The sequence below is a fragment of the Crocodylus siamensis genome, chromosome 2 (assembly GCF_052110815.1).
Source record: "Crocodylus siamensis isolate JL-2025a chromosome 2, ASM5211081v1, whole genome shotgun sequence".
NCBI lineage: Eukaryota > Metazoa > Chordata > Crocodylia > Crocodylidae > Crocodylus > Crocodylus siamensis.
Genome location: NC_143396.1, coordinates 205,069,264 through 205,091,473, shown reverse-complemented (window position 1 = coordinate 205,091,473; position 22,210 = coordinate 205,069,264). Strand labels below are relative to the sequence as shown.

The 22,210-nt window shown below is 38.7% G+C and overlaps 1 protein-coding gene across 2 annotated transcripts in view; it reads left to right on the top strand.

The window, feature by feature from the left end:
- NELL1 (neural EGFL like 1) overlaps positions 1-21,492 on the top strand; it is a 524,835-nt gene extending 503,343 nt beyond the window's left edge. For both annotated transcript variants that reach the window (XM_090032860.1, XM_090032859.1), the window contains 4 exons: positions 2,446-2,639; positions 13,108-13,284; positions 16,076-16,300; positions 21,061-21,492. In XM_090032860.1, coding sequence (XP_089888986.1) covers positions 2,446-2,639; positions 13,108-13,284; positions 16,076-16,300; positions 21,061-21,111 — 647 coding nt within the window. In that variant the 3' untranslated portion in view covers positions 21,112-21,492. The remainder of the gene's footprint in view (positions 1-2,445; positions 2,640-13,107; positions 13,285-16,075; positions 16,301-21,060) is intronic.
- Positions 21,493-22,210: the final 718 nt, after the last annotated feature.

The window sequence follows — 22,210 nt, the reverse complement described above, 5'->3', positions numbered from 1 at the left end:
GAATGGCCCCTTCTAGATAACCTATTTATTAAAGAAATGATGGGAAGAAAACTAATGGGGGCAAAGTGTGCACATGGAGATATATTTTTTCACGTATTTGAAATACGGCAGAAAAATACAGTAGTGTGTAGGAAGTCTAAGGGTCAAATAACGTTGAATAAGATGTGATATGTAAATTGCATCAACCTAGAAGTAAGCCCAGCAGACTCTGTGCTCACCAGACACTCAAAGGCACAGTTCCCTCTTCGCTTCATCTTCGCTCTGGGGTAGGAGAAGTAAAGGGAAGGGAGGATTAGCGATTTGCTGCTGGCCTATATTTTTGATTCCGCTGCGCTGGCCAGCAGGTTGCTTGGCATTTCCAGTCCATCCCCACCACCTGTAAATTTAAATGTGAAATAATAGCCAGTTTGAGAGGTTTGCTATCCTGGCTATGATAACTAGCTAGCTTGACCTGCATGATGGAAACTTTTTTCTCATCAGTCCAAATTCTGAACATATTTCTGATTGTTTACTCAGACCTTATGCATGTAAAACTTCTTATGTGAGTAAAATACAAAAAGTGACTTTGGAATTCAAACTACTAAGGGGTAGGCATGCAAAGACATTGGGGTGGGCGGCAGGGAAGGGGCCAGGGCTGCACTGCCACAACAAGGATCAGGCTTCTCAGAGCTTCCCCACTGTCTGCCCCAGCATACCAACATCTTACAAGTCGAGGTTGCAGGTGTTTTTGGCAGTCTGCCCAATAATGTTACTGACCCCTGCACTAAGATCATATGACCCACTGGAATAATTTATTCATTAGGCCCACAGACCAGTCTCACATATTGGACCTAGTGTGCAGGGCTGGTCCAGAGTAGTACCAGGTACCCCAGACCAGCCCTCTGCAAGAACTGACATTGAGCATAGGCTACTGGTCCAGCACAAACCGCGTGCAGCGTGTGGATCCAGTGCAAGACCTAAGGGTGACATAGGGGGCCAGATGATGGGACTCTGCAGGTTGGTGTCTTTAACACCCTGCTCTAAGAAGTACCATTTGTGATGCAGTTAGAGCTCCATCTGTATCACTTGTTCGGAAGGCATGCTTTACCCCTGAGAAAAGTTAATCCAAACTTCTGACCGCTTTCAGAGGTTATGGCATTTGCCACAGAAGTAGCATGGTTGCTAGCCATGTCATCTTTGGGAAATTTGACACCATAATTTCCATGTAATAATGTATATTATATTCTCCACTGCTTTTCTTAAACCTTAGGTACTATTGGTATGTGATACTTAACTATTGCCTATTAAATAGTTGCATATTTCAACCTAGAAGTCACTGCATTTTAAGTGGTACATTTTGTGATTCTTCTGCATAATTTGTAACATTTGTATAAATGTGTTCTTCAGAATGAAAAGTATTATACGAGATTTTACTATCTGTTCCAATTTATATTTTCATAGTTATATGTAAATATACACACACACATTAAAAATCATTTTTATGTATTCATCCATTTATATAATATGCTTCATCTCATCCAAGTAAACTTCTTTCCCCCCCTTGATTAGGCTTTTCGTTGTTAATGTACATTATGGAAACAAGAGCTATATATTCATTTGCACTATAATTGTAAACATTTTCTTAAACAGAGCTCTAATAAAGATTTTCTAGAGAAACATAGCTATTTTCCAGATTGTCTTAGCAAAATGATTTCATGGCATTTTTTTTTAATAAAAGCAAGGGTGTTATCCTTGGGGTCCCAAGAAAATTCCCACCTGCAATAATCACCTGTCAGCAATTTCAACTCTGTGTAGTAATGCATCATATTATTTAGTAGTTAAGTAGTTCCTAAAATCACCTAGGAAAAATATTCACTTTTTCAATGGTTGGTGCTGAAATCTTTGTTGCCTTGCCGAATCTCACTTTTACTACATGATTTTGTATACTTTCAGAGCTTGAGGATTTCTTGTCTATAGAAACCATTCTGATGCCTTTCCTTTTATTCTCTTCTTCTTTCCAGCTAATGGAAAGGGTAGTGATTGCTTGTCATTAGTCCAGGGAAGCTTTGATCATGCTAGGAGCTTATGAAGAATGGTGCTTTTCTATTTCAGTCTAAAACCCAGAACAGAAGGTGGCCTAATTGGCAGAGAGTCATTTTAACTGTCTGCCAGTTCCTACTAACTAGAAGCACCTTCCCTGGCAGTTCAAGTTCATCATTGCTGTATAGCTTTACTAGGAATGTCGGCATTTACAAATGAGCATACTGTAAGTGGTTTCAAGAGTCACTAGTGGAATCATAACAGAACATAGTAATTCTGTTTTGCTTCCAACAAATACAGAATATACCAGGAGGCAGACACCCTCCAACAACCCAGGGAGACAAGCAATAACTGTTTAATAATGAATGAACAATTTGTCACTGGAAACAAACCTCCAAGACACTATAAATTGGCTGTGTTTTGCAGATATCGATGAATGTGCCCTAAGGATCCACACCTGTTGGAATGATTCAGCCTGTGTGAACTTGGCAGGTGGTTTCGATTGTCTGTGTCCATCAGGACCATCTTGCACTGGGGATTGCCCACATGAAGGTGGCTTGAAGCGAAATGGTCAGGTGTGGACACTGAAGGATGATAGGTGCTCTGTTTGTTCCTGTAAGGTGAGTTGTGTGTCATGTGTTTTCTTTAGATTACCTGGTCTAGTCCAATATTAGGGCATCATGGACAGTCACAAAGCCTTACCTAAGTCCCTCAGCACTTACATTTTCACTGATACAATCCTGTAGAGACTATGCTGCAGCTGTTGGGCATATATATGCACAATTACCTAACTGTCAACAAAGCTGAGCATCTAGGGTCCAGTTCATGCCTAAGACTCATCAAAATTTACAAGATGGACATTCCTTTGTGCAGCTCACCAGAGCATGATTAAAAGACAGCTAAAAGAAGGTGTGGTGGCATCCCTACCAAATAGATATCAGCTGAAGCGTCTCAGACCCACCTGTTGTATCCCCAGTCGTGCGTTCTAACCACCAGCCTCTGTAGTATTGTGTCAGGAAGAGTCGTTTCAGACAACCTACCTGTTGAAGGTGTTCTGCTTTGCTTGGAATATAGATTCAGAAGAGTGGGGTTTAAGCATGACCCCTCTCATCACCATTTCCTATACAGCAGTTCAGACAGCACTGTGCTTAACATGTTGGTTTCTGTGAATCCTGTGCTTAGGGCCCAACTCTTCCCATGCATTGTATAAAGAGAAAGGGCATGTTGCTTGGGGCTATTGATTCTACTAAGCAGCAGGATGTCTAAAAGTTGAGTTTGACAGACTGAGTGTTTCAGTGCCTCAGTCTCCCTTGTGATTTGAGCCTGTTAATATTTTCTCTAATGAGCCATCTGTGAATAAATTGAGCTCTCATTCTCATAAACCTTTTAGGGAGCCATCATAGCAGACGTGTATCTACTTAGTGCTAAAGCTTACACTGATTCAGTAAGGAATCCTGTTCTATGTTAACAGTCCCCAACTATGGTGTGGAAGCCTAGTTTAAAGGGCATTGGGCCTTATCCTCTTAAATTATATTAAAGTAGGAGCAACGCTGAAGCCAGTAGAGTTACACTGGTGTAAAACTTTTTCGATTAAGAGAATCAGTCCCCTTGGGCCACGTTTGTGTCTTAGTTACACCTGTAATGTAGCTCCAGTCCTGCTCCATTCAAGTCAGTGATGAGACTCCCATTATTTGCAATAACAATGGTAGAAAGACTTTTTCTTGGTGTATGCAAGATGAGATTTTGGATCACTAACAATTTTTGGACATTGTGGGTAGCAGCAAATAGGAAGAAACCAGGTAAGGCCTCTGTGTTGACACTAATATAAAAAATAAGAGGCTTGTTATCCTTACAGCACAGTTGTCAACTAGGTTTCAGAACCAGTAGAAATTCAAGTGCCTTGCTCTATTTTCGGTTCAAATAGAAACCTTGTCAGACCAAAACCATTACTTCAAGCAGCCTCCAAGCATCCTAAACCTTTTCCCCTTGTAAGTTTGATACCCTGTTAAATATATAATATGCTGGTTGGCTTATGAAAGAATGAGAATATTTTACTGTGAAAAGAATAAACAGCTTAATATAATACAGCTTAATATATGTGAAGACATCTGGTCTAAAGATTAGTATGCTCATCTTAGCCTTGTAATTTATATCGTCTTTGCCATTTTCTCCTTGTAGCTATTTCTTATGCTGAATGCCTCTTATTAGTACGTGAAAATACACAGTGTGCTCATTTACTACTGTAGATATTTTTAAATGTCTGTCTCATTTTGTAGCCTTCCCCATCTCTTATTTTGTTTCTTTATATCCTTGTTTTATCCTCAGTTCCTCATACTAATTTACTATTTGCTTTTCATTTTATTTGAGAATAGTGTATGCTTGAAGGCCTGAGTTCTGGCCTCCTACTCAAAGCTGTCTTACAGAGGCCTTATACAAGAAGATCCCTGTTCATCTACCTACCAGGGGATGAACAGCATAACAGCTATTTCAGCCTACTGGTTGCAATAGAAACTACTGCATCTGACTAGATCTTTAAAATCTCAAACCTGCCAGCTGTGACTTTACACTGTCTTTGATCATATTTGATTATTTTACAGAAACAGCTGCCTCTGCATTTCATTTTCTTGGCCTACTGTGTTTTCAGTGAAGTTGCACTGCAGCTGATGCAGTTGGGGCTTTCCACACTTCCAGTGTGGGGAAAAGTAGAATAGAGCCATCTGCCAGTCCTTTTACTTGCGCTTATACAAGCTTTGAAAATTTCTACTTGCTTGTCTTATCCAGAGCAAATAAATGAATGTTTTCTGTGTGTGAATATTAAGTTTTTTTCCTTCTCCTTATCATTGTGGAGAGAGTGGGTAAATAGGCATTGGCTTATAATTTGTATGAGATATAATATACCATCATTCTTTTTTTAAGAAAAGATATATAAAAACATAAGAATTGACATTTACTGGGTCAGACCATAGATCCAGCTTGCTCAGTATCCTGTGTCACAGTGGAAGAGAGTAGATGCTGAAAGGGAGAATGAAATGGGTATGACTAGGGGTTCTTCTCCTGCACCCCCCTTGCGTCCTCCTCTCTCACTTGCAACCTCCAGGATTTAAGTTCTCAGATTCAGAGTCTATACACCTAACTCATGCTCAGTAGCTAATAATGCCCCTTCTATCCAATCCTGTTTTGAATCTGGCTAAACTTTCAGTTTCCATATCTGGTGGCAATGAGTTCCACACTTTAATTACACACTGTCTGAAAAAGAACTTCCTTTTGTTCATTTTAAACCTACTAGCTTCATTTTGTGATGCTTAATTCTTGTACTGTGAGAGACAGTAAATAATAAATCCTAATGTATATTCTTTTCACCATTTCCTATTTTATAAACCCTTTATAACATCCCCCCACCCCCAACATCACATTTCTAAACTGAATAGGCCTAGCCTCTTTTGTCTCTCTTCATATGGAAGCACCTCTATACAACCAGTCATTCTTGGTGCCCTTCTCTGTGCCTTCTGTAGTTCTTCTATATACTTTTTGAGGTGTGGAGACCAGAATTGGGCACAGTAGTCAAGGTGTGAATGCCCCATGGATTTATAAGGAGCCATAATGGTACTTTCTGTTTTGTTTACAATTCCCTTCTTAATAATCTCTAACATTTGGTTGGCCTTTTTGACAGCTGCTGAGCATGGAGCTAATGTTTTTTAATGAACTGTCCACAATGACTCCCATACCTCTTTCTGTGTGGTCACACCTAATGTAGCACCCATCATAGTGTAGATATACCTGGGGTTATTTTTGCCCAGGTGCCTCACTTTATACTTATCTACATTGAATTATATCTGCCATTTAGTTGCCCATTTGCTCAGTCATGCCAGATCCTTCTGTAGTTCCTCACAGTCGGCCTTGGTCTTTACCACTTTGAATAATTTTGTGTCATTGGCAAAAGTAGCCAGCATGCTACTTACCCCCCTGTCCAGATCATTTATTTATTCATCAGTTAAACAGCACTGGTTCCAGCACAGATCCCTGGGGGACCTGTTGTTTACCTCTTTCCATCCTGAAAATTGACTATGAATACTCACTCTGCTTTCTATTTTTACAGCAATTTTTAGTCCATGAGTGGGCTTTCCCTGTAATCCCATGACTACCTAATTTAGTTTAGAGCCTCTGATGGGGGACCTTGTCAAAGGCCTTTTGGAAGTTCAAATATACTGTGTCAACTGAATCCCCCCCGATCCACCCTTGTTGACAACCTCAAAGAATTCTGTTGATTTGGTAAGACTCCCTTTGACAAAGCCATGTGGATTCCTCCTCAGCAAGTCATTTTCACTCACGTGCTGAACAATGCTTTTTTTATCATTGTTTCTGCCAGTTTTCCTGGAACAGAAATTAGGCTTGCTGGCCTGTAGTTCCTTGCATCCCCTCTAGAGCCTTTTTTAAATATGGGAGTCACATTGGCAGCCCTCCAGCCCTCTGGTACTGACACTGTTTTTATGATAGGTTGCATACTACAGTTAGGAGTTCAGCAATTTACAATCTGAGCTCCTTAAGGATCCTAAGGTGAATGCCATCAGGTCCTAGTGATTTGCTACTGTTTAGTTTCTCAATTTCCTCTACGACCTCCTGTATTGAAACCTCAGTTTGGGTCAGTTCCACTGACTTGTCCCTGGAGAGGAGTGGATCAAGTAAGAAAACGGATGCAAAGTATACATTTAGTTTCTCAGCAATGGCTCTGACATCCTTGAGCACCTCTTTTACACCCTGATCATCTGAAGGCCCAATTGATTCCTAATGTACTGAAATATTTTTTTATTGTCATCTTTTGTGTGTCTAGCAAGTTTCTCCTCAAATTCTTTCTTAGCTTGTCTTATTACAGTTTTACGCTTGCTTTGCTATGTTTATGCTCTTTTTATTTTTTACATTAGGATTTGACTTCTACATTTTCTTTTCTTTTTTTATTTGCAGTATCCATTTGCTCTGTGCCTCCAATAAGGTGTTCTTAAGCAGTTCCCATGCTTCCTGCAAGTTCCTCACCTCTTTTAACTTCTAACTAGCTTCCTCATTTTGATGTAATCTTCCTTTTTAAAGTTAAAGGATGTGAGCCATGTCTATATGAAATGCTGACTGAGCACTTGTTATTGCCCAAGCACTTAGTACTAGTATAAACAAGTACTAAATGACTGTGCATATAACTGTGCAGTAGCATCACCAAATAGCTTTCAGGTGATGCTGACTATGCAGTAGCTTGTTACTACTGCACAGTAGTGTTGCTTCATGCAATGCAACACTAGTAATGAGCTACTGTGCGGTTAGCGTCTCTTATAGATGCAGCCACTGTGTAGATATGTGTCTCCCCTCCTACACGGATGTCAAACCCAGTTGCATTGTGGTTACTGTTGCCAAATGACTCAGTGACACTGACCCTTTTCACCAAATCCTGTGAACTGTTTAAGACCAGGTCAAGAATGGCCTGTCTTCTTGTAAGTTCCAGAACTAACTGCTCCAGGAAGCAATCTTTTATATCATTTAGAAATTTGGTCTCAGCATCCCAGCATGATGTTACATTGACCCAGTCTTATTTGTGGATAGTTGAAGTCCCCCATTATTACTGTGTTTTTTGCTGTCACCGCTTCTGAACTCCTTTAGCATTTCTAGCTCATTGCTGCCATCCCGGCCTGGAGGTCAGTAGTATATCCCTAGATGTACTTTTTCTATTGAAACCCAAGATTTCTGTCCACAAAGACTCTATGATACCACTCTCATCAGTTGAAAAATCTGCCCTATTTGATTTGATGCAGCCTTTGATATAGAGTGCCATTCCCACCCCACAATATGACCTACTCTGTCATTCCTGTATAATTTGTATCCTGATATTACAGAATCCCATCATTTATCCTCATTTCACCATGTTTCTTAGTTACCTATTGCATCAGTATCATTATTTACTGCTAAGCATTCAAGTTCCCCTCCACCTTCGATCTTAGACTTCTAGTGTTAGTATGAAAGCATGTGTACTGTTTGTTGTTGACTAATTGGTTACTTCTGTGTGACCTTTTACTCATTAAAGGTATTTGCTTGTGCTTGTCTCCACCCTGTTTCTTATCCCCATTTTTATGGGGATGTGTCACTATGAACTGTGTGCTGTTTTGCACCTGTTGGCACCTATCTGTTAATGATTTGAACATGTTGTCAGTAAAGAACTGTGAAAATTATATATAGCTGTGAGAATTATGACATTGATTTCAGTGAAACAGATAACCTTACTCACATGTTGTAGGATTTTACTCCTCAAGTGGTTCCACTGATTTAGGAGGAGTTATTTATGGAGTAAGCTATTATCCAACGTAAGTAACAATATTAGTGTCAGCAAGATTGGGCCATACAGTAACATAGCAGTTTTTAAGTAAAAATCAAGGGATTGTTGTAACACTTCAGCAGACATATATTATATTGGATAATCTCTAGCCGTAGTGGTATCTGATCCCAACAAAATTTACAGTAATATTAAAATTCCTAAATCTTAAGTATGGGAGTGCATTAATTAAGAATCTAGCCTAAAGTAGATTTGCTCTGCATTCTTTAAGAATGCTTCTAAATTCTCATGACAATTGGTATACAGGACTGACAGAGAATTGCATTTTTAATCTTAGTTTTTCTTATTCCACCTATTGTGCATAAAGCAGGCCTAGCTGAACATATAGTTTCGAAAACATTCTTCAAATCAGATCATCCTGCATTCCCTTTAAAGAGAGAGAATATGCAGTTCTCACAAATGAGGAGCAAAAGGACATCCCTGGCAGAATTGCAGTGTGGTAGATAGATTCCAGAAGGATCTGAATGCCATTCACGGTTCTCCCATTAATTTTGTGGGGCCTGCAAACCAGTCTTGTGTTACATTTCAGCATTTAATAGTGTTTCCCAAACTCACAGAAGCAAAGTGTAAAACTCAGTTAACTAAGTTTGAAAACTCAGTTAACTAAGTTTGTGAGCCATGTAAGGTACATGTGTTGCAGGCACTTCAATCTGGATATGCATCTGTATGTGTATCTCTAAGTGTTTATTAGTGTATATTTTGCATACCCACTTTTTCTCAAAAATAACCCTCCCAAAAAATTGTGGTGCATGTCTTAAGCAGGGAAGCTGATTTTTCTACCAAATAGAATCACCTTGCTTTGATTCCAGAGGTGGCATTTCTATTCAGACAGGTGAGGGAGTCAATTGATTTAATGGCTCATTGTTCTTCATTCCATAGATGTAAATGATCACTTCTTTTAATGGTCTTGATGGTCCACAAATCAAGCTTTTCTGGAAGCTTTTCAGTTTGCTAGCTGATCCTGGTCTCTCTGCTCTTATTTCTGTTTGCAAACTTTTTAGCTGTCTTCAAAATCATAGATCCACACATGGAGACCAATCCACAGACACTAGGGTTTCAGCATTTGGTTAAGCAGGAAGGGGAGTATAAGCAAGCTGAACATTAGGCGTTGTCCCTGTTCTGTGCAGCCACGACTTCTTTTTCTTCATTCTGCCTTATCAAAGTGCATGCCTTTATTGGGAGTTATGGCGGGGTAGTATGTGAGAAAACAAGATACTATTTCATTGAAAGGAAAATAAGTTTTCCCTTTCTTTGTTCATATAAAGCAAGTTTTTTGTTTGTTTGTTTTTTAAAACAGCCAACATTCACATAGGGATAGTATTCCAGAGAAGCAAGTAAGAAGATGCAGTGTAAGAGGCTCTGTCTCGCTATAGCATATGGATCAAAATAATTTTTGCAAGATGTGGAACTAGCAAGGTTGTAGACAAATCACAGATGCTTAAAGAATATAGAGAGAAGCAGTACATTATGATTATCAAAAGGTCTCCAGCAGAAATATCAGGCACTGTCATTGTTCTGAAATATATAGAGTGAAGGTAATGTAAAAGGTTAGTTACTCTCCAGAGGTAAACAGTGCAGGAGCAGTGAGTAGCACAAAAGCACCACTGCTGTCACCAAGTGAAAAGGGGAATTTTTAAAATTATCTTCAAGCAGAGGATGCAAATCTAAACAGAATGGATAGGTTATTGCTAGCAGTTATTAACTAGACCTCTAGTGCTCAGGTGGCAGTTTTTGACTGAGTGACGCCAAGGCACCTAGAGAGCACAAGGGTCTCCTAAGTTTGTGGTACTAGTCATTTGGTATGAACATTTGGGCTGGGTTGTAACTTTAAAATTTTCCCTGATTAATGGACTGGATATAGTAATACCACTCTACCCTGAAAGTTAATTTTCCTTTAGAAAGTCATAATTCTGCGTCCTTGGAGTTTAATAGTTCTTATTCTGCTGTCCATATGCTATTTTAAGGCAGCATTTTATTCTCTACCATCCATGCTACCCTGGGTAGCTAGTGGACCCAGAGTTTCTCATTCTTCTCTCCCTACCACTGCTCAATAGAGCATGATGCAAAGAGACCCTGTTCTCTTCTACATAGTTGGACTCACAAGTTGAGATCAGCAAGTAAGGATAAACTTAAATTCTTCCATCTAGCCATTTGCCTTGAAGAAAGTTGGTTGAGTCTTTCTTAGGGATTTTGTGCTCACTAGCTTTCCATGTTTTGTTTCCTGTTTATTTTTTGTTGCAAGAAACAATGAGCAATTTTAAGTATTACCACAATCATCTGTAATAAGCAAATCAATTCAGGAATATTATGAAACACCTGTAGTGTCATTAGCAAATATGAGCATTGTAATTTCATGCTGCTGGTCCTCTGCATGTTCCTGTTTTGTGTGTGATGTTTTATTCTATTTTATTTTATGTTAATAATTCTGATCTAAGCAACTCATGACACAACTTATTATTATTTTGGATCTATAACGTATTTTGTCAGCATATGGACAGATAATTCTCATTTTGAATTGTCCTTTAAACACATTATCAGGGTTCATGTAAAAACATCTAATTAGTTATGGTTATAATAACAAGTTGTATTGTCCCTTTTCTCGCAAGAGCGATAGGTTACTGTGGCGGTATTGAAGAATTTTGATATTGTGCCTTACCTCATTTATAGCCCTAAAGCCTCTGTTTTTGTTTCAGTCCTGGCACTGATTGAAATGTAAAGCAACCCCATTAAAGTTAGTGGAATGATTCAGGAATAAACTCTAAAAGAATCTGTCCCTTGTTCCTTTCTCTGCTAAGCCTCTTGTTCATACCTGAGTAAGTGTGAAACCAGTAAATGATGATAACATCTAAAAACTTAAGCCAAAATAATAATAAAAAACCTTTTCAGTAACTCATTATAAACTGTGATTTTGGTTGCTTAGTCTGCATGTGCAATAGCAGTGGGTTGCCTGACCTATAAGAAAGGATATAATTTATAACACAATAATCTCCATAATTTTCATCAAGATTTGGAATAAAGTCACTTATTCCTTTTGTACCAGCTGAATATATCCTTTCTTTTTTACGTACAGATGCAATTTCTATGTTTAGCCATGACCATTCTGATTAACTGTTCTAACTGAGTACCTAGTTCTGTACTGGCTAGGAACAGAAATTACACATAAACCAGTATAAGGGATAGGAAACCAGTTTAAATCTGAACACAACAGAAGTTCAGTGCATATAAACTGCTTTCTAAATGGCCAAAACTGGTTTAAGATAAACCTGGATGGATGGAGTATCAGACTTAACTGATTTAGGTTAAATTGGTTTATTGAACTTCTGTCCCAGATTCCCTCCAGATTCAAGTTAACTTCAGCATCCCAGGATGCTTTGTACCTCCCCGGAACCTCCCCCACCACCATCCAGGGTGAGTGGGCCACCCTTGGCCCAAGCTGTCTGTTCCAGCTAGGGTTGTCAACCCTTCAGGATTGCCCTGGAGTCTCCAGGATTTAGATATAAATCTCCAGGAGACTCCTGAGAGTCACCCGGGAGATCAATGATACGGCATTCATTAAAATACATATTAAATGATGAATCTACTTTATACAGTAGTCCAGTGGGTTTTTAAAATATAATAGTAGTGTGCATTTGCCTTCCGGATGTAAAGTCTACACACCGTAATCCATAACTGATGTACGCAAGCACATGGGCACATTCACATTGTGTATCATGGGCATGTTGGCATTCTGGAAACCCCCAGAATAGATTCAAAAGAGTTAGGAACCCTAGTTCCCTAAGTGCTCTAGTCCGTCCGTCTGTCCGTGTCTCCCCCCGCTTCTGGCTTGAGTCACTGCAGTCATGTGGCTGCATTTCCAGTATCAAAAGTGAATGTCTTTTCACTTGCTTATCAGTTCAGTCTGTGTAACTTAGACTAACCTGTGAAGATTGAACTGACTGAGCCTTGGGCTTTTTGACTGTCTGTACGTAGCCACTGTTGGTAAATATTTAACACTTGTGGTGAGAAAACTAAAGCTCAAGGAATCTGTGAATAAAAATATATCATTAATTCAAGATTATTTTTCATGATGATACATTGTGACTAAGTAGTTTTTATCTGATGAACTCAAATTCCAAATGTAGACTATAACAAGAGATAAATGCTACCTAGATGTTGTTATATGAGGTTCCTTAGATAGCAGTGACTTTCTCTGTTTTTAATGTTATAGCTTCCTATTAAATTAATGGCACTACATGCTCAGTTTTGATTTATTGAAAGTGATTTTCTTGATAATCACACAGTTATTGAAAATAAAGTGTGCAGAAAATTATTGTTCTGATACATACTAAAGAAAGAGGTGACTACTTGGAGATTTTTGGTCATATAATTGATGAGATGTGAAATTGCCTTACTCCATTTAAACTAGAGACACTGGTTATTTTATATCTAGGGGCATGGAAAAAGAGGGACACAGTGCCATTTCAACAGAAAACAGGTAGAAGATAAATGTTCACTAGCATTGAAAGGTGATTTTTATAATGACATGACAAAGGCATAGTAACATAGCTCCCTGGCCATTTTGCCAGGCACCAAGGAAGTTTATATCTTATAGAGTTTGTCCCTGGTCTTCCCTGGGCTACCTGTGTGCTTTTTGTACACCTTCATCACTGTGTCTGTTCAGCTGAAGTAACTTGCTATTTAGTAGCATATGCTTAGTACCAATGAAAATTTTTTCTCAACAGGATGGGAAGATTTTCTGCCGGCGAACAGCTTGTGATTGCCAGAACCCCAGCGTTGATCTCTTTTGCTGCCCAGAATGTGACACCAGAGTGACCAGTCAATGTTTAGACCAAAATGGACATAAGCTGTATCATAGTGGGGACAACTGGACATACAGCTGTCAGCAATGTCGTTGTCTGGTATGAAAATAAACTGTTTTCAAGAGAAGCCAACATGATAAAGATTTGGATTTATAGCAAGGCATGTTTTAAAATAGGAGGTTGCTAATTCTTTCTTCAACACCCTTTTACTTAGATTATTATTTAAAAGATGTTAAAGGCCCTAGAATCATGAGACAGAAGCAAGGTAATAGATTATTTTACAACTGTCTTGTCAGCTCTGTTTAAGTAGAGCAGGCCAACAAAATTTCATAGTTATTTTGAAACCTTTGAAACAATTTTAATTTTGTTCATTGCATTGATATTTTATTTATCAACATTCCTTGCAGAGTTTTTATCAATTATGTTATTTTCAAAATATTAACTTATAAAAACCACTTTTTTTCTTTAAAATACAAATCCCACAATATGACTAATCTTTCCTATCAAAACTGGAAATTTAGGAATCAAAAACAAAGTCCAATACGCCTTGAAAAAGCAAACAACTAGGAAACCAAAGGCCAACATGATAAAGAAAATCTAAAATACCAAACAAACAGAAGGAATAACAAAAAAAACAAGTAGCGTTTTTAATCTCAGTTGCTAGTTCTTGTTGTTTATTATTATTATTATTACCCTGGCAGATGTGCAAGTAAAGGTGTCATGGAATCTGATATATGACCCCCACAACTGTGCTGCCTTCCATGCCATACATGCATGGCAGGAGGCATGGTTGTGAGTTCAAGGATCAGAGCCCATTACACCTTATTGCCAGCGCAGGGGGAACCTGGGGTCATGATCTATTTATTATTATATTCTCCATTTTTCCTCAGTTTTCTTTTATGGGGAGAGATCCTAATTAGTAAAACAGCAATTTTAATTAAAAGCAAATCAAGGAAAACAGGAGTTCCCGCCTCAAAAAAAGCCCTAATTGGCACATATATAATATTGATACTGACTTCCCTGAGGCCTGGGGTCTCACAGAATACATAACATTATCCTGTACTTTGTAAGTATGCATATGACTCTTCAATTTAATGTAGTTTTGAGTTTACTTTTTCTGGTTCTTATATAATTGCATAAGAAATAAAAGGGGCAAAGATTTTCAGTTAAATTGTAAGTTATTCACATATACTTAAATGGAATATTCACAGGAGTAGTCAAGTTCAGTATATTTCCAAAAGATATTTTGTGTCTCACCTGAGTTCATAGCTCAGCTAACTGAGACATGAATGGGCTAGGTGATTTACGGTGATAAGCTAGGTCAATGATGTTTCTGGGATTTGGACTCAGAATCCGTTTCACTTCCATTTTTTTAGTGCTAAGAACTGCACAAATACAGCCTGAGTTTTTACCCTACTTCCTAATTTTTTTCTTCATTCTGTATAGGGTATGCACAGCCTTAATGGAATTAAACACATTATGATTCACTATCTGTTTAAGAGAGGATCAAGCCTAAAGTATGTTTTACTTAATTTGTTTTTATTTTGGTTATTTAGCATTATGGGATAGGAAGAAATATATTTTCTAGGTACTTGACTATGACCAAAATTGATATTTGTTATGGACACAGCTTTAGCAAGTGCCTATTTTTGCTTGGGGTGAAAAATTGATTTTAATTTAAAAAATAAGAACCTTTTTAAAAAATTGTGCACGGCCCATTAGCATTTGGACCCCAATACTTATCAGTCTGAAGCAACACAAAGGAAAAATGCCCTAAGAGGCCAGTAAGAGCATTCCCTGAGTGGTATAAAGTCTATATATGTGGATATTTTCCAGCTGCTTTCAGTAGGGAGCATATACAGGTTAAAGCATGTCAGGTATTATAAGACATGGTGGAATAAGCTGCACTTCAGCTGATGCCTGCTGAAGTATCATGGCCCTTGAGTTGCAGAGACTGCCAGATTTAGGAACAGGTGTATGATCCCTACCCCTTTTACATGGAGCCAGCCATCAGGTGATAAGTACTTCCTGCTTTCTTAGTATGTCTTAAATAGTGTATTTATGGAGATATGTAAATGCTTTCTTTAACCCGTAATGCAACTTAAAGCTTTTAACATGTTAATTGTGCCATAAACTGTAATGTGTCATAGTCAATAAATTATATAACAGCAAACCAGCCATAAAGATGCTTCACATTTAATGTAAAACATTGTTGTGGCTGATTTGATTCATGCCTTAAATTGAGCATGTGGCTTGTGTTCTAGACCCAGGGCTACTCCTTATCCAGTCCAAACCTTCTGCTGGGTATGGAGGTCAGGCACGGGGTGATCTCAGGCTCTATGCCCCAACTTTCCCTCTGCCCCATTCCCAGGATCAGCCATATGCACTGCAGCTATCCTTTGCCAGACAGTCCAATGGAGCCTGCAGAGCATGCTGAGATGTGTACATAAGACCCCATCCAGCTGCACAGTGTCAGCATTTTAAGCTCTCCATTCTTTAGCACCTTAGCACTCACAGGTCTGTACACACAGTTCTGGGTAAATTTTTCTACCAGGAAAACATACTTAGGACAGTTCTCCCAGATTATTCAAATGTCTGTATGAAGCCACAACTCACCAATTTATTTATTTTTTAATGTAGGCATTCCTATCATGATAAAGAACAGAATTGTTTGTTACATCAAGAAAAAACAAAATGATATTGTGCTCTGTAGGAAACAGTGCCTAATGATGTTGTGCTCTGACTAGCTGAATATATGTACAGTGCTAACATGTTAGAATAATTGCAGCTTGCTGCACAAATATGCTCTCACAGGCTATAGTTTTTTATTGTTTCTCATTGTCAAGTGATTTGTAAGGAATATCCATGCACCTTATTTCTCTTTCTACAGGAGGGGGAAGTGGATTGTTGGCCCCTTTTATGCCCAAATCCAAACTGTGAATACACAGCTATTTCAGAAGGAGAATGTTGCCCCCACTGTGTCAGTGACCCTTGTCTAGCTGATAACATCACTTACGACATCCAAAAAACCTGTTTAGATGGCTATGGGATCACAAGGCTCAGTGGCTCTGTGTGGACTATGGTTGGATCTCCTTGTACCACCTGCAAATGCAAGGTACTGTGACCATATTATGGTGATGGAAATCTGGACTATATTATAAATGCAGGGTAATATTTTAGCTCTGGAAGTTCTCATGCAACTTGCATTGAAATAAATAGATCCAAGGGCAGATAATGTAGCCTATGGTATAACAGATGTACAATTTATGGTTTGCAGAGTGGAAACAAAACATGGTAATTCTATAATTATTTTCTTGGAAATATGAGTACAGATATTTAACATACTTCTGCAACTTTAAACTATTCTGTTTGAAAGCCCTGGAGGAATTCTTTATATGGAACTAGGATAGCATTTTAATAATGGCTAAATGTTCCAGAAGTTTATTAAAATGTACTTTTAAAGCAATAATAACTGTCTAGTAGAGACAAATACAACAACAAAAATTGCATGATACATGAGGGTTTGAAAATTAGGCTTGTTCGTTCTCCAAAACAAATGTTTGAGAGGAGCACTAGAAACAGAATCACTGTGAGCCAAATTCAGAGATGACGTGGAGGAGTGCAGTTTATTAGGGCTGGGCAAAGTTCCCCAGCTGTCTCATGTCAACGCTGTTTCGACTCATTTCATGCTCAGAACAGTGAAATTGAAATGAAACAAAGGGCTTTGAAACAGCCTCAAAACAAAATGAGGTCAGTCAAAATGCTTCAAAAGTTTTGAGATGTTTCAAGGCGGAAGCTGGGCTTGCCTGCAGGGAAACAAAGTAAGGAGAGGGAGGGGGAAGATGCAGGAAAGACTGCTCTGATATTGACTGTGACTGTTTGGCTCCCTGAAATGCTGGTGGTGCTACTGTGCTGCTTACTAAGTTATTACCTGTCATCATTTAAAGTGGTGGACCGGGCTGAGGCTGTAGGGGAGGAGTAGACCTCATTGAGGCAAGCTACCATGTCATGTAGAGGCCCCAGTTCCGGTGAGGGCATGCCTTAACACACACACAGTCACACATGTCATGAGTTTTGCTTGTTAGCAGCTTGAGGTGCACTTTCCCAGAAACCCCTGCATCTATCTCCCTGAAAGCTAGCAGGCTTCATGGCCTCAGCAGGGGCTACTATCCCTGCAGTTTTCACCCCCCTGTGCCCTAACACAGACACAGTCAGTCACACAGTCACCCATGTCATGGGTTTTGCCCGTCAGCAGCGTAAGGTGCAGGGTCCCAGAAGCCCAACCCCCCTACACCTATCTCCTTGAAACTTGGCAGGCTTCGTGGCTTCAGCAGGGGCTAGCATGCCTGTAGTTTTCACCCCGCTGGCTTAACACACACACAGCATAAGTTTTGCTTTCAAGAATTTGAGGTGCAGTTTCCCAGAAATCCCTGCACCTATTTCCTTAAAACTTGGCAGGCTTTGTGGCCTCAAAAGGGGCTACCAACGCAGCAAGTTTCATCTGAATCAGGCAGGAAATGACATGTTATAGGCAGTTTTGGGCTTCCCCATTATAGCCTATAGGTGACACATTGAAACAGTGTTGAAACAGAGAAGCAGTTTCTATGAAAGAAAATGGAACAGTGGTTTCAAAATGAAATGAAACTCGAAACAAAACACTGTCCCATCAAAATGGTGAAATGGAAGTTGAAACGAAATGGTGCTGTTTTACACAGCCCCACAACTTATAACTTGGGTTTGCAGGGGTAAATGATGACACAAAAAGTAAACCAGTAGGAAATCATGCCAGTGATGCATCAGATATATTAACTTAACCCTGAATGCATGAAAGAGACATTCCAGGAAAACTTCACCCCAAAACAGTGCCGCTCCATGACAACCCCTTGAGCTGAAATAAACCTGCCCCAGCTTATGGTATTTTAGTAATTAGAGGATAATTTTAAATATATGGTGATTTCTTCCAGGAACACTCTGTTAATTTCTTCGCTTGTGGCAGCTCCATTCATGTGCCATAAGTTTATAGTCCTTTGTGCTTCTTCCTTTCTTTGCACTTCCTGGCTTTTGCCAGTGTGTTCAGTAAAACAGGAAATATTGGAAAGTAAAGCAGAAGTGTGTCCTTTTTAAGATTTCCAGCCTGATTTCGCACATAATGCTGTAAGTGCAACCATCATATTTGAAAAATCAATGTAGAATGATACTATTTCTAAGCAATACAGATTTGATCTGGGCTCATCAAAGCTCATGTGAGTCTTTTCATTGATTTCAGTGTAGTTTGGAATGAGCCCTGTATGAGGAAGAACATGACTGAATAAACTACATTCATAATTAATGTGTTGCAAATAACAGACATGTCATAATTGATAAATAAATTTCACCTATCTGATGGACTGAAATGAAAACCAGAGTTCTTCAATTCCAAAATCCCACCTTAAGTTTTATAGTGGAATTTTGGAATTCTGTATAGATGGACAGTTCACAAAATGACAGCATCACACAGGCGTATATAAACACAGAGGTCAAATACTTGTCTCACTTTTTAAAAATATAGGCATAACCTTAGACTTGAAGCAAATTTACATTTCTTACAAAAAGATTTATTTTTGTCCAGTGCTACCTAAGAAACCCTTTTTTTAAAATAAAAATGAGGACTAAACAAACCCTAAATAAAGTCATTTTACTACTATTAAAATATAACTTCTTAACACTGGGCACTTCTACACATGTGCTTGAATGTGTAGTAGCCTATTTTATATCACATTAGAGTGTCACATCAAAAACCGTACTAGTATTCTAATGTGCAGTAAAATAAGGCTATATAGCACATTACGTGTCACTAAAAAGCATGCACTTTTGCTACTGTGCATTAGGGTAGCCTAATACAGATTTATTTAGTACCTCATCTTAGAGGTTCTAAATTTAATGTGCAGTGGTAAAAGCATATTAATGAACGTGTAGATGCACCCAGTGTTGAATTCAAATTCTGGTTGCCTGTCCTTTGTATCATTCATAGATAGAGAACTGTTCCATTTTATTCATTCCTTGCTCAGTGAAAGAACTAAATATAGTCTTATGAAACTGTGTCTGTATCATATAAAATGCTGTATGAAGTTTTTTTGTCTCCTGTGTAATACTAGAGAAAAGGTGGAGTAAAAGCTTTGTTATCTGGCATGAGTGAGGTAATGGGGGTGCCAGTTATCTGAAAATTCTGGTTATCTGAGGGTTATACTTGCCCCACCCTGCAGCGGCAGCCCGCCCTGCCCCGCGCAGATCCCTTTCCCCTCCCTCCATCCTTTCCCCTGCAGCATCACTAATCAAGGTAACCAACAGAAATACTTGATGCACAGGCCAGGCAGACTCAGCAAAGATTCTGGCTGCTAAAGTGAAGATTTGTATTGAGGAATATTGGAAATCCAGTTAACAGAGTATTCCGGTTGGTAAAATGCTGGTTAACACAGCTTTTACTGCATTATGGTCTGATTCTGGGCTTTAATTCATTTTCATAGATTTCATAGATTTCATAGACATCAGGGCTGGAAGGGACCTCGGGAGATCATCGAGTCCAGCCCCCTGCCCAAAGGGCAGGAAGTCAGCTGGGGCCATAGGATCCCAGCAAGATAAGCATCCAATTTACTCTTGAAGGTGTTCAATGTAGGTGCTTGAACCACCTCCGATGGCAGGCTATTCCAGACTCTGGGTGCTCGGACAGTAAAGAAATTCTTCCTTATGTCCAGCCTGAAACGGTCTTGCAGGAGTTTGTGACCGTTCGACCTCGTCATCCCTTGGGGCGCTCTGGTGAACAAACGTTCCCCCAGATCCTGGTGGTCACCCCTGATAAACTTATAAGTGGCCATCAGATCACCTTTTGATTTTCTTTGCTGGCCTTTTTTGTGGAATTTCCCTTAAGAGCTAGATTTCTTTTTTTTTTTAATTTGTAAGATTCCCGTGCATTTGACCGTCACAGACTTACCTATTGACAACAGAGTTGGAACTGCTATCACAGTTCTTACCTGTGATCTGAGAGTATGCACACCTGCATATGTTCAAACAGACTAAAAGCCTCTGTACAGAATATCACTGCAAAGTTAAATGTAGTAGCTTCACTATTTTTTACATTTTATATTAATAAAATGGTACAGTTCTGTAATGAGATTTCACACTCAAGTTTCTGATTTAAATTCAATTCAGGTGATTTGTGACTCACAGCAGTTGACACCATGATAAATGAGTCAGTGATTTTAATTCTTACCTGTTAAAGGAATGGTCAGATCATAAAAACACCATCACAATCAATGTATTTGGTAGCCATGTTGGTCTGAGACAAAAAGCAATGCAAAAAGATTTTTTTTTTGCAATTTTTTAGTTGGTCTAATAAAAGGTACCATCTTTGAACCAAGAGTTCTAGAGTTTTGCACCACAATCAACGTGTTTGAAAATCACAGCAAGAACCATATAGGCCTGGAACCTGAACTAGCTTCTATTTAAACCTAATTCTTCCAAAGTAGAATAGCCAAAATCACAAGAGAGGCAATGATTTTTGTGGATGACCTCTTTTATTTGACCAGCTGTGTAGCTGGGAAGGATATAAACAAGCTCGTGGATATAAAGTACCCTTCCTCACACCTGAGAAAAAAGAAGACGCTGCATGAGCTGTATAGAAGATATAACAAAGGCTTGTACATTATCAGGTAGCTAACAGACAAGAGAAATTCAGTAGTAGGGATCAACAACACCCTACCTCTACCAAAATCTCACAGGTTTATTCATTTCCCGTAGCAACAAAAAGGATTTCTGTATCCAAGTCTTACGGCCCTTTGTTCTCTCTGTTTTTCACTCGTTCTTTGATGAGCACTAATATTCGTTTGTTTGTTTGTACAGAACGGGAATGTCTGCTGTTCTGTGGATTTAGAATGTCTTCACAATAACTGAAGTAATACAGTCGAACTCTTCTATGTAAGGAAAACAGTTAACATCTGAAATGAAGTTATATGAGTTGGTGTTTTATACAACAGACAATTACCAAAGTCTCCGCAAGAGGAAGATGTTTGGGAGTTGCCTTTGGGACCTACCACTATGCTCATTCTTGCTAGCCTTGTCTGGGTGACTTTACAGTACAACACATTAATAAGTCTATGGTTGTTAAAAGCTTTCAGTGTTGTAAATAACAGACTTCTTCCTGTCAGATTATTTGCAAATATGTTTATTTCTTGAGTAAACTAATTGTGTATTTTTTTTTGTTTAATTTGTGTACTGACAATATGATCAAAACTCAGTTCATTTTACTTTGGATCTAGATTCCACAAATAAAGCTGCCTATTGTGATTCTGTCCCATAACACCGCATACTTAGTTCTGAGGTCCCTGTCAGATGTATTTATGAAAATATGTATGTATGTACAGTCAAAGTATATTTCAGAGCTGTCAAACCTTTTAAAACATTCCAAGGTACATTTGACTTGTACAGGCTGGAAGTAATCAAACCTAAGTCTGTCTTTGAAAAAAATGAATGCCACAAGCTAAATGAAGTGGCAAAAAGCACTTTCTTTTCCAATCATATGAACTAGCAGCAGATTTGAATTGAGACACATATTCAGCACCCTTTCAATACATATCAAGGAAACAATGCCACTTATTGACATCGGTGTTCTAATTTGCAAGTGAAACTACATATACTGGATGTGGGTGTAATTCATCTGGATTGCGTGATAGAAAATAAAGCAGTCAAACAGCTTTAAGCTTGTATATTTTGACCTGAGTGGGCCAGATTTTGCACTCAGTTACATTAATGTAGGTGAGCTCAAAATCTTTCCTGGTGTAGTTATTTTAATAATAAAACTGCCATTCACAATTACTTTTTCCATAATAAAAAAGTTCAGAACCATCTGTACTATTGTAGAGATGACAGCATACACTGCCTTAGCCCTTACAGGTTACTGACATTCTGTTCTATCATTTTGATTATATGTAAGACATTCAAGACAATTTGTCCCCTCTTTGTACTGTTCTGACATTCAAAAGGACCTAATTTA